The 15,742-nt window shown below is 34.6% G+C and overlaps 1 protein-coding gene across 2 annotated transcripts; it reads left to right on the forward strand.

Moving 5' to 3' along the window:
* Positions 1 to 5,933: 5,933 nt before the first annotated feature.
* Positions 5,934 to 14,091, forward strand: LOC122291314 (transcription factor LHW). 2 transcript variants are annotated; one of them, XR_006236595.1, is made up of 11 exons: positions 5,934 to 6,712; positions 7,621 to 7,827; positions 7,928 to 8,009; positions 8,358 to 8,399; positions 8,483 to 8,542; positions 9,365 to 11,242; positions 11,366 to 11,467; positions 11,780 to 11,920; positions 12,014 to 12,139; positions 13,043 to 13,223; positions 13,455 to 14,091. XR_006236595.1 is itself a non-coding variant. In XM_043098994.1 (10 exons), exons 1-10 carry the CDS (start codon positions 6,618 to 6,620, stop codon positions 13,539 to 13,541), a joined length of 2,820 nt encoding a protein of 939 aa, XP_042954928.1. In that variant the 5' UTR covers positions 5,935 to 6,617; the 3' UTR covers positions 13,542 to 14,091. The 2 variants fall into 2 exon arrangements, 1 of the variants encoding a protein (XP_042954928.1); XM_043098994.1 differs by lacking the exon at positions 13,043 to 13,223 and having other exon boundaries at positions 5,935 to 6,712.
* Positions 14,092 to 15,742: the final 1,651 nt, after the last annotated feature.

Consider the following 15,742-nt stretch of genomic DNA (forward strand, 5'->3'; position numbering starts at 1 on the left):
TAGAACATATTGTATTTCCTTAGTCACCACGTTCATAGCGTCTCCCTCAATCCTCTTTGGATTCCAATAGTCTCTTTTGATATGGCCATCTTCCCACATCTTCAGCATGTGATTTGCTGCCCAGACCTTGATGACTTGGTCCTATCATTATTCTTGAACTTTGGCTTACTATGTCCCTTACTCCAAGTGTCTATGTTCAAGGTAGATCCCGAACTCGAGATATCACCAGACTCTATTATGCAAATCTCCTCAATAAGAATTAGATATCAGATGTTGTCATATTTTAGCTTCATCTTCTTGTTAGAATTACTCACAGTCATTCTCATAGTTTCTCAACTATTCGACAATGACACTAGTATGATCAATGTTCGAATCTCATCATCAAACTCAATTTTGACAAACGACAAAAATTGTGATATTATCATATTCATTCAAGTGTTAGGTAACCGAGGTACCTTTTACCATCTTCAGGTTGAATAGTTTCTTTATCATATGCACCTTATTATTTCTTAATGACTTTTCATTCATACCTAATAACGTTATGTGCAACTAATCTCGACAGGATCATCCGAATAACCCCCAAAACCTATAAATCTAACAAGTTTCAATCAATATCTTTTATGTTATCCGGCTTCTTCCCAATATTGAAAGATGGAATATCTTCCCATAGAGGTCATCCTCTTTTTGCATCCTTTAATACCTAAAGTCTATGCCGTCAAATTTTTTAATTTTAACATTCACTTCATCTCCTTTCATCGTTCTCCCTTAAACATGAACCCTGGCTCCGATACGAGTTATTGTAAAAAAATTATGCAAGAAAGTAAAATATAAAGAAATCAATCAAATGACATAAAAGATTTGTGTAGTTTAGCAATGTGCCTATGTCCACAGAGTTGTAGAAAATTTTATTATCTTGAGAAACGACAAAAAATATTTTGGAGAAAAATATATTGTTCCAGACCATCCATACTATTCGTAATATATATAGGGTTGTACAATAGGAATCCTAATTTCACAATTATTACGTTATTTGCTTAAGCGAGCCTTAAGCGAATTCTCTGTTTGATGTTGGCTTGAGCGATATGTCTAGTGTGTATCAAGCAAACTCTCTACCAAAGTTTCGCTCGAGCAACTTGTAGTGCAAACGTTGAGCAAACTTTTTGTCTAGCGACTAGGTCAATAATTTTAAAGTGGGATTTTAGTTATCAATTGCCATATATAATGGTCATTAGTAAAATACATTAGTTTAAATTACAATAATTGTTCCTACAACTAATGAAAGTGATCTTGTTTATCCAAATGCTCGATGATGTTTCTAATTATACAATGGTGTTTCTAATTGCACCCAAGGGGTTGGCCCAAGTGGTGAAGGCCTTGGTCTTGGGGTCTCATTCCCTTCAAGGTCCAAGGTTCAACACCTCATGGGTGTAAACAATCCTTTGGAGTCACACTCCCTGGTGAAAAGCTAGCGATTTAACCAGTTCCGTGTAGGGAAACTTCCGAGGGTGCGGTGCACGGGACCGGGGTTTATTCTGCAGGGGTGGGTCCAAAGGGCCCTGCTTTGGAGAGGTTCCCCGACATCAAAAAAAAAAAAAGAAAACTATACGATGAATCATATTTTAACCGATTAGGGCCCGTTTGGGGCCATAATTGTTTTCAAGATTTTTAAATATTTTTTTCACACCTTATTTAAATACAAAATAATTTTTACTTTCAAATTTTTAATATTTTCATTTAATCATTGCAATTTTCTCAATCTAAAGAAAAAATCACAAAACTCTATACAAGTTTCCTAAACTTCCAAACAAAAATTATATTCAAACCATTTTTTAACTTTATGATATTTTTATTCAATTTTTTTCTCTCATTTATACCTAATAAAACATTAGAACTCAAACTATTTCACTACAATTCACATTTCATTTTACTGTTATTCACAAATATTTTGAGATATTCTTGATATCCAAATGAGACCTTAATCTAGATTTAATGCATGTTTGAGACTACGGTGGGCAATATAACTTTTAGGTTCAAGGCTTTTAGTTGTCAAGTTTAAGTAATAATTAGCTCTACTATTAGAAGACTATTGATTATTTAGTAATTATATAAATAAAACATTTTCAAACATGTTATGTCTGTTTAAAAATAATATAAAAATTTGATTTATGAGGTTAAAATGACCTTTAGGCTTTGATAGAAATGTGAAAGATTATGGCTTTGAAAGAAATTAAATCTTATAATTAAATAACAACAAAAATAGTCTAATAAGATTTTTAGTAAGTATAATGAAAAAGATTGTAATTATCTAAAAGCTATATAAGTATTATTACTAATTGACAATTTTTTTTAAACTTGAATTATGTTTCGTATTATCTAAATAAAAGGTTCGAGGAAAAACACTTTTTAAGATTAAAAAATATTTTAATATGTAACAACTAAACAATCTAATTTTATTGATATAAAGCTTTTGAAACTATTTAAACACTTTTACGACCCCTAACACAACTGCAAACGTTAAAAGTTTGTTTATTTTCTTCATTTATTCCAAAGAATACAAGTTATCACCAATATTTATAAAATGAAAAGTATCAAAATAAAAGTCAAGAGAAAGAAAATTTGAATTTTATAGTCAATAATTACTCATACAACCATTGACATATTAATTAAATGGTATGACATAAGTACTAATGTAGAATGTGTGAGTGGGTAAGTACAATTGCAAGTAGTGTGGTCCCCCTCATCTTGGTTCTTTCTTTTGAAACTTTGTTAGGTATTTGGGAAGGGCCTTGATAATAATAAAAAACAAGCTAGCAATTATAATATATGGTAAAAAAAGGGCATATAGATAATTGCCTTACCCTATGAAGGACACTGTTATAGGAACCTAAAAATAGAAGAATAAATAGCATACGTACAGGCCTACCAAGAAGGGATTTATTAGAGAAATTAGAATATTCACTTCGACTAGGCGAAAAAGAAAAAGAGTCAAGCAAAAGCATGAAAGGAATAGAAAGGAAATTAACACTTCTAATTTAATTGGAGCATATACATGGTTTGACTTGTTATAACCATTACAAGAAAATTGTTCAATTGTGATCTGTAATTTTATGTAAAAATGTTTATTTTTTTAAAAAATGAGTATGATTTAATCGTAAATAGTCATTTTCGTTACATATAATTCGTTATAAATAGTCATTTTTTTGTAGCGAATCCATATTTTAAAAAATTAAAAAATAAAAGAAAGAAAGCATAATAATTAAGGTGATAGCATCATGTTCAATTTCTATTTTTCTATCAACTTTGACTGAGAAATAAATAAAGAAATAATCTATTTACAAGTTTGTTTATTGATGAGCAAAGCGTAACACGATGGGAAAGTATGCCATGCACATTATTTTATGTTTACGAACAACCCATTTATGGTATTAGTATTTAACAATCATTAATATCTATTTATAGTACTCTCATTGTAAATATAAAAATAATACTACATAGATGAATAAATTTAAAACTATTCGAGTTTATTCCAATCAAGCTAAACTTTACACCAGTTGTATTATTTAATAGTCGATCATAATGTCGTGTTGACGAATGACTCAAATGAATTGAGTTGAACTCAAATTTAACCAAACCGATCTTAAGCAACTTGTCGATTGGTGTTTCTTATCTACAACCTTAAATCTTACCAATTAGTGTTATGTTTATACATCAATTCCTAAGTATCAAAACTCAAAAGAAATAACATATCAAGCATGAAGATATATATAAATTACATATAATTTATATATGGGCTGTGCTAGGGCCACCGGGGCTCGACATCGTCCACTGATAAAGTCAATTTTTTTATGTATTTTTTAATCTCTTTAAACATTTAAAAACACTTTCTTAATTATTAAGTTAAAAAATAAACAAATCGGTAAACTCTCTCAGGAGATTTTATTGGTGACTCTAGCATTATTCATTATATATTGAATGATCTTATTTTAACATTTATGACTTTAATGTGTAGAGCCATATACAACTCTGGCTATACCAATTCTATGACAAAGTTAAATTTAAAAAAAAAATTAAATACGAAAATTTTAACTTATAATTTTCTTAAAATTATTTTACAACTCTTTTTTAAATAGTAATTTTGTAAAAATGTAATTAATTTGTAATAAAATAACATAATTGTATTGATTGATAGTAGAATGGGTCGTAAAATAGCTATGTAAAAGAGGTATAATCAGATCATTGTCCAATTAAATATGAGCAACGAGGATAGAGTAGATCATGAAATTAAAACACAAAATGATAAAAATAAAATAAAAAATTCTCGATATGTCACTAGCTAGATAGATAGGCATCAAGATCGAGGATCTTCAAGATCTGACAAAAACTTGACAGAGTGAAATAGATATATGAACCAAGCCCTAAAATTAGAACGTAATATCTTTGTAGCATTAAATTATTAATAAATGTTGTATAATGCATTTTATATATTTATTTATCCTTAATTATCTAAGCTTCTAAAATTCAAACAAAAACAGATAGGTGCCGTTTGGATAATGAGTTGATATGAGATTTGAATATTATTATTGTTTTGAGATTTGAAAAAGTTATAATTGTTTATTATATATATTTTATGTGAGAATTTAAAAAATTGTAATGATAAAATGAGATGAGATAAAATATTTTTAATATCCAAACAGAGCCTTAAATAGCTAACTGGGTCGAATTTAATAATTAGAAAACATACACGTAATAAGTATCCTTAATCATTTTTCTATATATAAAAAAAGGGGTATGAGATTGCAAGAGTGGCCTCACCCTCAATTAACCAATTATGTACAGTACTTTTACATGTTAGAGTTTTCAAACATTAAAAAAATATTTGAATAAAACTATATTAAACTTTACTTAAAATATATAAAATAATTGATAAATAACTAATGTCATGTTCATCAAGATCATGATCTTTGATAGGGTCTTTTCCATTTATGATGGAAAAAAAATGATTTATTCATAAAATTTTATATTATTTTTTTTAAAGAAGAGGATAATATTTCAATTTTATCGATAATTTTTAAGTATAAGATAATAATACTGTATATAAGAGGGAGGTTGAGGGTTATATTCAGAATTCAGAAACCCAAATTTTTAAAAGCTAGGTAAAAATTATTAAAAAAAACAAAATGTTTACAAATAGAAAAAATTTAAACCCATTAAATCAAAAATAAAAATAAAAAATTAAATCTAAAGTAATATTATTTTATTAGATAAAAATAAAATGTTTATAATATATTACCGTGCATAAAGAATTGCTAGAGCATTACCTTCCGAGTTTTATTATATATAAGTACAGTCACGTATTAATCTGTATATCAAAATTGATTTATTCATATTTAAAATTTAAATTAATACTGTTTTTAATAAAATCTATTTTTTGACCAATCACATTATATTAGTGTACAGATTAATACATGATTATACTTGTAATTATATTTTTCCTTATCTTTCTTATAAATACGATAAGAAATATAAAATTTTTAAGATGCAAAATATTATCCTAAATTTTAAATAAATATCTATTTAAATAAATTATATTAATAATTATTAATAATAAAATTTTAAGATAAAAATATAAAATTACTCAAGAATTACACACGCTTCAATCGGGTGAACCTTTCTGACTCTCTCCCGCCACCCACTGCCTTACGTTACGTAATTTCAACAAAACAAAAAAGCAGAAAGCAAAAAGGAAAATGACATGCGTGACGTCATTCATCCACCCGTTTAAAAAAAAATAGAAGAAAAAAAAAAAAAAACACAGAAGCCGACAAAAGAACACAACAGTGGCACTCGCACGTAATTTCGGAAATCTCGGTGCCTGTTTTCAAAGGCAACCTGTGGTAATGGCGAAATGCTATAATGTCTGGCCGTGGCCGCCCACTCTTAGCACACACTTGAATTCCTCCATCTCTTTCCTACACACGGTGAAGAATAGACAGACAAAACACAGAGAAAGAGAGATAGAGATAGAGATAGAGGCAGCAATCAGCTGCACCCTGAAGCTTAAGTCGACCTCACCAACCCCTCACCTAGCCTGAACCATTTTTGTGCTCCGACCGCGACACTCACACACGCGACCACAAGCTCTTTTTCTCTCTCGTTTCTGTTCTAATTTCCTTGGTATATTCTGAGTTTTTGGAAATTTCCTTTGTTTCGAGCGCAAAATGGCTCAAATCATGGGCATATTCAAGCTCGAAGCTTGTGGCATAGTTTAGGAGGTTGGGCTGTTAGTGCTTGACCTTCTTTCTGACTTTCTCTTTCTCTCGAGCTTTATCCCTTTACAACTTTCTCTCTTTGAATGGCTGACCAGAGAATGGTCGCTGTGAACTTGGATCCGGAGAGGAAGAGGAGTGGGGGTTTGAGGACGAAGCAGGCGGGGAGAGGATCTTGCCGCGGTAGTTAGGCATAAGTTGCTGGCAAATGATCGGTCTCCGCCGGTGGTGAATTTTTCTGTCTCTGTTTCTCTGTCTATCCGTCTCGATCTTTCACTCTCTCTCTCCCGTGCGTGCGTACTTGTGGTGTCCAAATAGTTCGTTGACGCGTGTGATTCCGAGCTCCAAGCTATGGGGTTCTTACTAAAAGAGGTGCTCAAGACGCTGTGCGGTCCGAGTCAGTGGTCCTATGCTGTGTTCTGGAAGATCGGATGCCAAAACCCTAAGTAAGTTCCTGAGGGAATTAAAATAAGATCTTCGAGCTTTTTCTGTTTCGTTGCTGTTGTTAATCTCTTCAGTGCTCAAAGTCAACTTAGCTAATTAGTTGAGCTCCTATTAGTTTGTCTTCCTCGAGTTTCGAACGCCACGTACATCTCGGTTTGGTTGCTGAGAAAGTGAAAGAAAAGTGGCGAAAAATAAAGTTCGTCGTTTTTTTTTTCCGTCTTTCGTTTTTGGTGAATGTTTTAGTTTGTTTCTTTAGACAGATCTCAAGTACAAGCGGAATTTTAAAAATAGAGAAGATACTCAAAACTTTCATGTCAGAGTTCAAATAGTGAAAAGTTCGTGGAATTGTTATTTAATTTACAGCCAGTCCTATATTTTCTCTGTGACCAAACGAAGAGATCTGACTTATTCTGCTAAGAATAGGGTTTTGTGATTCTGGTTCTAGGTCACTATTGACATGTTAGGGTCTGATTGGTCACTGTTGTCTTGTATTTGATTCAGTTTTCTGATGTCTCTATATTCCTTGTTTTGGTTGGTTCTGTTTTGTCATCAAGAATCTAGGTGAAAAGTAGATTTGTAGGGGTTTGACAAACCCACTGTGTGTTGGACTGAATTTTGTGGATGAATCTTTTGGATCAGAATCTATGACACTTTGATTCTTTTTGGGTCTTATTTTCTTGCTTCCAGTAAACTTGTTACCTTCTATCATGGGCGTGCGTGAGGTAATTTGCTGATCAGTTGCCTTCTTTCATGGTCTGTCTGTCTGCTGAGGAAGAACGTTGGAAGAAAAAATGATTAATCTTTTTGGGTAGCCTGTTGCAGAAAAAAATTTACAAGTTTTACGGGCTGAGACAAATTACGATTCTCTTGGTATTTGAGTTTGAAGATAATGGTTTTTTCTTTTTTGCAGGCTATTGATTTGGGAAGATTGTTACTATGAACCCTCCGCAAGTTCTGCACTATACATTGCTGGATCTGAGACCTTTAGAGAGTGTGAGAGATCCTGGGATTCTCCTGAAATTCGTTCCTCTCAGCTTCGGATTCAAGCAGGAGACAGTGTGCATTCACTTATTAATGTTATGATGAGTAACAATCAAGTTAATGTTGTGGGTGAAGGGTATTATTCTCTTACTTTATTCCTTTCTACTTGCTATCTTTATTCAAGTGCGTTTCCTGAAACTAAGACCTTTGGTGCCATTTTTTATTAATTTTTTCAGGATAGTAGGTCGAGCAGCATTTACAGGAAACCATCAGTGGATTCTTTCAAACAATTACACTGGGGCTGTCCATCCACCAGAGGTACATGATAGAATTTTTGCTTCTTGATCGAATAGAAGAGTGTTTATTGTTAATCTGGTTGACATGTTTTTAACTTATGAGTGGTTGGGTTTCCTTTCTTGAGCCAGTTTTTGTGAATATATGGTAATCTGGGTGTCTTTTTTTGAGCCTTTTGAGAGATCCTACCTGTGGCACAAACTTTTGATGAGTTAAAAATGAGTTAAAAATTAAGTAGATGACTTTCAAACGAGAAATGAATGATGCCTCTTTATAAATCCTCATGAATATGGCTTTCTCTAAATGGCTAAAAGCCTGAGGGTTGTTTTTGGTTTTTACTTGATGTAACTTCTAGTTTATGTCTGTTTCTAGGTTCTGAATGAGGTTCTTCACCAATTTGCAGCTGGGATTCAGGTCTGAAAGCTGCCTATATGCTCTGCTTATTTAATTATATTCATTATCTTACCGTTTCATTATGTATTGGTGTTTGTTTGCAGACAGTGGCAGTTATTCCCATTCTTCCGCATGGTGTTGTTCAACTTGGTTCTTCTTTGTCTGTAAGTCCTATTTATTTAGGTCTTCTTTGCGCTCTATCCGATTTGGTTACTTCTGTTATTTAAAATAGCACCCCAAATTTGTCTCTCCCTTTTTATTGTTATTTTTAAATTAAAAAGATTTCATGTTATGAATTTAGATTCCAGAATACATGACCTGTAAATATTTTGGCACAATCCTTGTGCAATTTCGTGTATTTTGACCCAAGCATCAGTGTCTTTTCCTTCCATATTTGGATTTCATATACTGGCCCCACTATACAACTTGCCCTTCTTTTGAGATGTCGTAGATGTCCAACTATTGACCAATTTGTTGGTTTGGTTGGCTTGCCAATTCAACCGACATTGTGAGCAGAAATTTATTGAGCAAGGTTTGCTGATGTTCTTCTTCTTATTGAAAAATAGCTAAAACTTACCTCGTCAAATGCAGTTTAAGAAATACTATTCTCATTAATTGCATTTAACCAACTGTAACCAAAATCCCTGATACGATTAGTTATGAATGCTTTTTGACGGGGGTCAGTTGAAGAAACCTGATTGATGTAGCAATTCCATTTTGTTTTACTTGAATGGGATTAGAATGATTCTATGCATGAATGGCCATCAGCTATGCCTTGCTGCCGTTGCAAGAAATATTTGTGGAGTAGCCCTGCAAGTGGGAAAATGAGAAATTACAGCAAAAATGAGATATTTATATTTTTTTATGTATACTCGTGCTTGATTTCATGCTTCCATTTTGAACATTCTACTGCATTCTTGAATTTTGAAGATACTGTTGGATGCTTTCAAAGTTTCTAAATTAGTGTCTTGATACTTTTGCTTCAGATCATGGAGAATATTGGATTCGTGAATGATGTGAGAAGTTTAATCCTGCAGCTAGGATGTGTACCTAGTGCTCTTTTTTCTAACAAATATGAAACAAAAGATACTGCTGAAAAAATTGGGGTTCCATTTCTTGGAGTGCCGGTATCCGTGGAACCTTCTGAAGTGACAAATTCCTTGCCTTTGATGGTTGACATCTGCAATCAACAAAGCAATTTATCTCATGATTCATTGCTTGTTTGCCAATCATCTCATCCTCTAATAAGAGAGACTCAAAATAAAAAATTTCATCCTCCTGATCAGGCCCAAATGTTGCCCCAATGCCATGATGAGCATTGCCAACCAAAAGCTACTCCCATTGTGAAACCAAACTTTCCTATAAACAGCCAACTAGAGAATGGGGTTGTGGGAGCTGAAGTGATTCCTTCAAATCCTGGTGCATGGCTGAACCAGCAGGCATGTTTCTACAGTTCTAGATCTGGTTATAATAATCAACCTGGTTTTAGCCAATTGGGTGGAAGTAAGACCACCCAAAATTCAATGGAGCAACAGATTTTCTCGGGTTTTTCTGTACAAGATCATCTCAACAAAAACTCCAGTGAATCAAGTACCTTTAAAATGTCTCGACTGAGAACCAGTGGAGGCCTAATGCTTGATCCTCACATTGATTCTGTTACATCTTTGTGGGGGGAAAGTAAGTTACACGATGGAATCAGTAATCATTTAAGGCCAAATTCAATTGCTTGCACCCTTCCAACCCCACATAGAGCAGCTGACACTAATCTTTCTGGTATACATCTCACTGACACAGAGGTTCAGTATGTTCATTCATCCAAAACAAGGGGGGTTTCCTTAAGTAGTCATGCAGATAAAGTACCTGCAGGTCACATGCTTTCGGGAGAAGATCAGAGACCTATTTCCACAGTTATGAAGAATAACGAAAATGAGTTGGTCCCCAGGGAACAGAAGATGGATACTGATTCATTTCAGGTCCTTGATATCCTGTACGCCCATCCAGAGAAGCATATGTCCATGAGCAAGCACAGCCCTGGTCTTTTTGCTCATTGCCAGAACTGTGATAATGGAAGTCGGACTCCATCAACAATTGGTAAACATGAATATACATCTGCACAGCCTCCGTCAGGGGACGACTTATTTGATATTTTGGGTGTGGAATTTAAAAATAAGCTGCTCAATGACCCCAGGAATAATTTTCTTGCTGATGGGCCAGATGCAAATTTGCAAAATCTGGGTGAGAATTCTTCAGTGTTAATGGGTATACTAGATGTGGGTGCAGATTTATTTTCAGAATGTGAAGGGGTATCAGAGAGTGGCATCTTCTCTGGGATGGGCAGTGACCATCTTCTGGATGCTGTGGTCTCCAGGGCTCACTCTACTTCCAAGCAGAGGTTGGATGATGATGTGTCGTGCAGGACAGCATTGACAAATATCAGTAGCTGTCCTGCACGGACAAATATCAGTAGCTCCTCTGTTCCTAGTAGTTCTGCCACCTATGGACAGGTTGGTATGTCTGATCATGTGCAAGGAGAGTTATTTGGTCTTCCTAAGCCTCAAGTAAAAAAAGTAGGGACTGTAGAAGCTAGTTCTCTTAGATCTGGATGTAGCAAGGATGATGCAGGAAACCTTTCTCAAGCTACTTCCATTTATGGATCTCACATCAGTTCGTGGGTTGAGCAGGGTAATAATGTGAAGTGCGATAATAGTGTCTCTACGGCATATTCTAAGAAGCCTGATGAAATCAACAAATCAAACCGTAAAAGGCTTAAACCTGGGGAAAATCCAAGACCCAGGCCAAAGGATCGGCAGATGATCCAAGATCGTGTGAAAGAATTGCGGGAAATCGTGCCAAATGGTGCAAAAGTAATGGTTTTCTTCTTTCATTATCATTATTTTGTTTGTGAGATAATTTAGCGTTATTGTTATTATTATTTTATTTTTGTGTTTTTCATTAAACGCTAATTTTACTCTACATTCGGTCTACAGTGTAGCATAGATTCACTACTTGAACGCACCATTAAGCATATGCTTTTCTTGCAAAGTGTCACAAAGCATGCTGACAAGCTAAAACAGACTGGGGATTCCAAGGTATGGGCAATGTCAACTTTCTTTACCTTGCTTTTTTCCTTCAACGATGCCTGTGTTTGAAGTTGGTGAAAATATCTGGTTCTCCTTATTTAGACAAGATGTTGTCACGTGCAATGGCACTGGGAGTGGGGCATAAGTTCCCTCAGTAGTGACTAACTTTTTTGGGTCTCGTCGTGTATTTGATGCGAATAATATTGTATATATAGAAATCAGTTCCAAACTTTGCATCAACTCACCTAAGCTGTAATTTCTAAAGTAGAAAATACTTTCGTACTCTTCTCATCATCTTGGGTCCTTCCCTGAAATTGGCAGATTGTTAGTAAAGATGGTGGACTGCTTTTGAAAGACAATTTTGAGGGAGGCGCGACTTGGGCATATGAGGTTAGCTCACAATCCATGGTCTGCCCCATCATAGTTGAGGATCTGAATCCACCTCGTCAGATGCTTGTGGAGGTAGTGACTAACATTCTATTGATCTTGGGCATCTAAGTCTGTGGTTCTAAAGGACTGATCATTTTTTTTGATTGTTATTTCATATTCTTACAGATGCTTTGTGAAGAACGGGGTTTCTTCCTAGAAATAGCTGAAATAATCAGAGGATTGGGTTTGACCATATTGAAGGGGGTGATGGAAGCTCGGAATGACAAAGTATGGGCACGCTTTGCGGTTGAGGTAATATTCTGAACTGGAGCGTTGAAAAAAAGAACCTTCAGGAGAAAGTATGGTTGAAAACTTGGCATGTTTTCATTGAACAAAAGAAAAATATGTATGCACTCCTGCATTGCATCCACCCTGGACAACAAAAAGAAACTTCGCACCAATGTCCAGAGTCTTGCAATTCAGATCTTCTTTAAACTTGGATGCCTGTGAATTTTACTATAAGATGCTACCATTTAATTTTTATCTTCAGCAAAGTTATATAAGATACGAAAAACTGTTTTTTGTGGTAGCATCCACACAAATCATATCTGAGGCAGATGAATAAACAATATTGGCATCACCCTATAGCTGATTTAAGTGAAAGACCCCCATGCCCCCAACCCTTGAGGATACATGTCCACACCCTACACCATAGGATCTCCCTGACTCCATTTTTCTTTCAGCACCTACTTAGAAAGTTAGAAAGGCCAAACTTTGAATCCAAACCCCTAACCGTTGCCGAGAGAGCACATTGTGTAACCCAATAGACCAAGCGATATCTGAATTTATCATTAAAACACCATATAATGGATCTGTTTCTTCCCTTGGAAGAACTTTTTTTGCAGAATATGTAGGGAACAAGCTACAACAGACAATTTTAGCTATTCGCTATCCCTTGTTTGATAGAATTTCCAGAAGCATGGAATTCCCTGATGAAGTTCTCTCAATGAAAAATTTAACTTAGTACAGTACGAATCAGCAAGTGCATATCATTCACAATTTGAAAGAACTTGAGGACCTTTGTGTAGACCTCTCTTGCCATTTACTTTTCAAGGCTTTTATTCTCTGTCGAGTGTTAAATAAAAAAAGAAGGTAGATAGCACTTCTAAAAAATTATTAGCTTGTTTCAAAGCAATTCGGATCCCCTAATTTCAGGGTGACTTGTGAGAGAGAAATAGAGTGGTAGGGTCCAATTGCCCGGGGCAACTCCTCGAGCAGGTGAATCTGGTCACATTCTATATCAGAACTTTATTTCCCTTGCATAAAGTCATCCCGACTTCTGTATCGTTTTGAAGTAATTCCCCAACTTTTTCCTGTGGTCAAGCCTTGTTGAAAAGTACTCTCTCTCTCTCTCTCTCTCTCTCTCTCTCTCTCTCTCTCTATATATATATATATATCTGTATATGTATCTTTGTTTCTTTGAGTTATGATGCCTCAAGCATTCATGTTTGCATGGCTAGGTAGCTACCTGCAGTTGGAATTCCTTCAGTGTTATTTATTTATTTCATGATTATCTGCCATCTCGGCCAATTTTGATCTAGTAGTTTACTTCAATTTTCTTATACAGGCAAATAGGGACATAACGAGGATGGAAATATTTATGTCTCTAGTTCGCCTTTTAGAGCAAACTGTGAAGCCGTGCAGCATCAGCTAATGCAATTGATACCAACAATATGTGGTCCACTCTTTCCCCTGAGCTGCCCCGATACCTGCAACTGGAAAGCTCAGTAGTGTGCAATGAATTGCCTACTGTACAGTTCTTGGCGTGGATATGTTGAGAGTGAGCCCAGATATGCTGCTTGCTATGACTAACATGGATTCCAGTCTAAGGCTGCAGTGGCTCTTCATTTAACTTTTGACCAACTCGTGTCTCCCCACAAACCAAACCCTATTATGACTGAGGTTTGTGGGGTTGGCGTTGTTTAGTTAGTAAAATGCTCCTCAAGAACTTTTGTAGGGAAATGAATGTTTGAGGAGAGGTATTAAAGCCATGGTTGGCACCTCTAATGGAGGCGGCCATCCATGACAAACCTTGGATGGATGACCTTAGATTTATTTAATTTAATGTGATGGTTATTTGTTAAGAGGGATTTGGATGATACACTTTTGGGTTCTGTTGTTCAAATTTGTACAGAAGCTGTGGAACGTGAATTTGGAGGTGTTGAAGTGCTTAGGCAAACAATACGATCTGTCTTTTATTCTTATTTTCTGCCTTTTGATTTTCCTGGTAATCGATCTTCATTGTGTTCTATGGTACCACTACTATATTTGTGTGGATGAATATCTTCTCTGACTAGCTGAGTACATTTCTAGTAACAGCCCCCTCCTACCGGAATTAAGAAAATCAAGCAAACGGAACAGTACTTCACAAGTTAACGCGTTTATTTCCCATTTTTTTTAAATAGTCCACTTCACGTTGAATTAACAAAAGCCAATGGATAAGACCAAGGAAAAGAAAAAAACAAAAGCCATTGGATGTACTTACTAAAGGACAACCACGTAAAAGCCAGAAACTTGTCCATCACCAACCAATTGAAAAGTAATATCAGAAGTCATTCTGCAGTGGATGGCGAAAAACGAAAGTGAGAGAAAAAAAAAAAAAAAAAAGAAAAGAAAATGAATGAAATTAGCACAGCTTAATACAAGGGCGCTTCCGGTTGACTTTCAGATCTCGAGTTTTAGATTTTCTTTATTTAGTACTGGCTATTGAAATTTTTCATCTCAAACATAAAATTTTCATCTCATCATTACAATTTTTCTAAATCTCCATATAAAATATAATAAACAATTCAATTTTTTCTTAACTTTTTTAAATTTCAAAATAATAATAATATTAAAATATAATATTTTAATATTTAATCTTAAAACTCAAAATTCTCATATGAGAATTCTCAGTGACCAAACAGAATCGGCGCTCAAATTGAATTGAAAGAAGAGACAATTGCCGAGAGAGTGGAGTGAAAATGAAAGATTTTATTGCAATATACAAGACTTGAGCTTAAATCCTTTGTTAACAAACTAATTACCTCCAACTAATTTGTAACTAATAGCTAATGGTAGTTTTATCTTCTCTCAAAACTCTTTTCATCAAGAATGTGAGCACAACATCTCTTAATTTCACGATAAGATTCTCGAACTTACTAAAAGTGGGAATTCTTCCCCTCAAAGGATTGATATGAATTGCCGACTCTAATGATTGTGAAATTTTGAATTTGTTTATGACACCACAAGGCACATCTCTGGTATGTTGTATCTCATGTCAAACTTGTATTTTGAGTAACCATTCGAGATTTATAGGAACATTTGCTAATGATGTGATCTTAATGATAAGTTTTTGAAGAGTGTGATGATGAGAATTAATGAATCGAAGATGATGGGATATTAGAAGATCAATAGGCTATTGTTTGTAGCTATAATAATACTAACTTGGTGATTCAAGAATTCTTGCTTGGAGATCGAGTGCTTGGCGACAAGAAGGCTAACGTCTTTATTTCAATCAGAAGGGGCTTTGACATCGAGAACTTGTACAAAAATTATAGCAGCATCAATTGATGGGTCTTCATGTAGACTTTCGAGCCCCTCAAGCATTGGTGCAAAACATGCCTACTTAGCAACGAGCTCCTTTGGATATTGTTAACTTGCAAATCAGTGGATGATCTATATTTTATGCAATATGTGTAGCCTAAGTATGTTTATGGTACCGTAGCTGTAAAAGGCAATGCCGAAGCAAGGATAGTTGCTTAGGAATGAGAAAGTAAACTAGAGACATCTAGTGATTCATTGATTATTTTGATATCTTGAATTGGTGGAAAGTTAATTCTACTAAATTTTCAATCTCTGATTGAGTAGCACTTC

The sequence above is a fragment of the Carya illinoinensis genome, chromosome 13 (assembly GCF_018687715.1).
Source record: "Carya illinoinensis cultivar Pawnee chromosome 13, C.illinoinensisPawnee_v1, whole genome shotgun sequence".
In the NCBI taxonomy this organism is placed as follows: domain Eukaryota; kingdom Viridiplantae; phylum Streptophyta; class Magnoliopsida; order Fagales; family Juglandaceae; genus Carya; species Carya illinoinensis.

Excerpts from the sequence above, each read along its gene's own strand:
- LOC122291314 (XM_043098994.1), top strand. The coding sequence starts at position 6,618 with ATGGGGTTCTTACTAAAAGAGGTGCTCAAGACGCTGTGCGGTCCGAGT. Across the intron at positions 7,828-7,927 it reads GTTAATGTTGTGGGTGAAGG|GATAGTAGGTCGAGCAGCAT; the intron begins GTATTATTCTCT and ends TAATTTTTTCAG. Across the intron at positions 11,243-11,365 it reads TCGTGCCAAATGGTGCAAAA|TGTAGCATAGATTCACTACT; the intron begins GTAATGGTTTTC and ends TTCGGTCTACAG.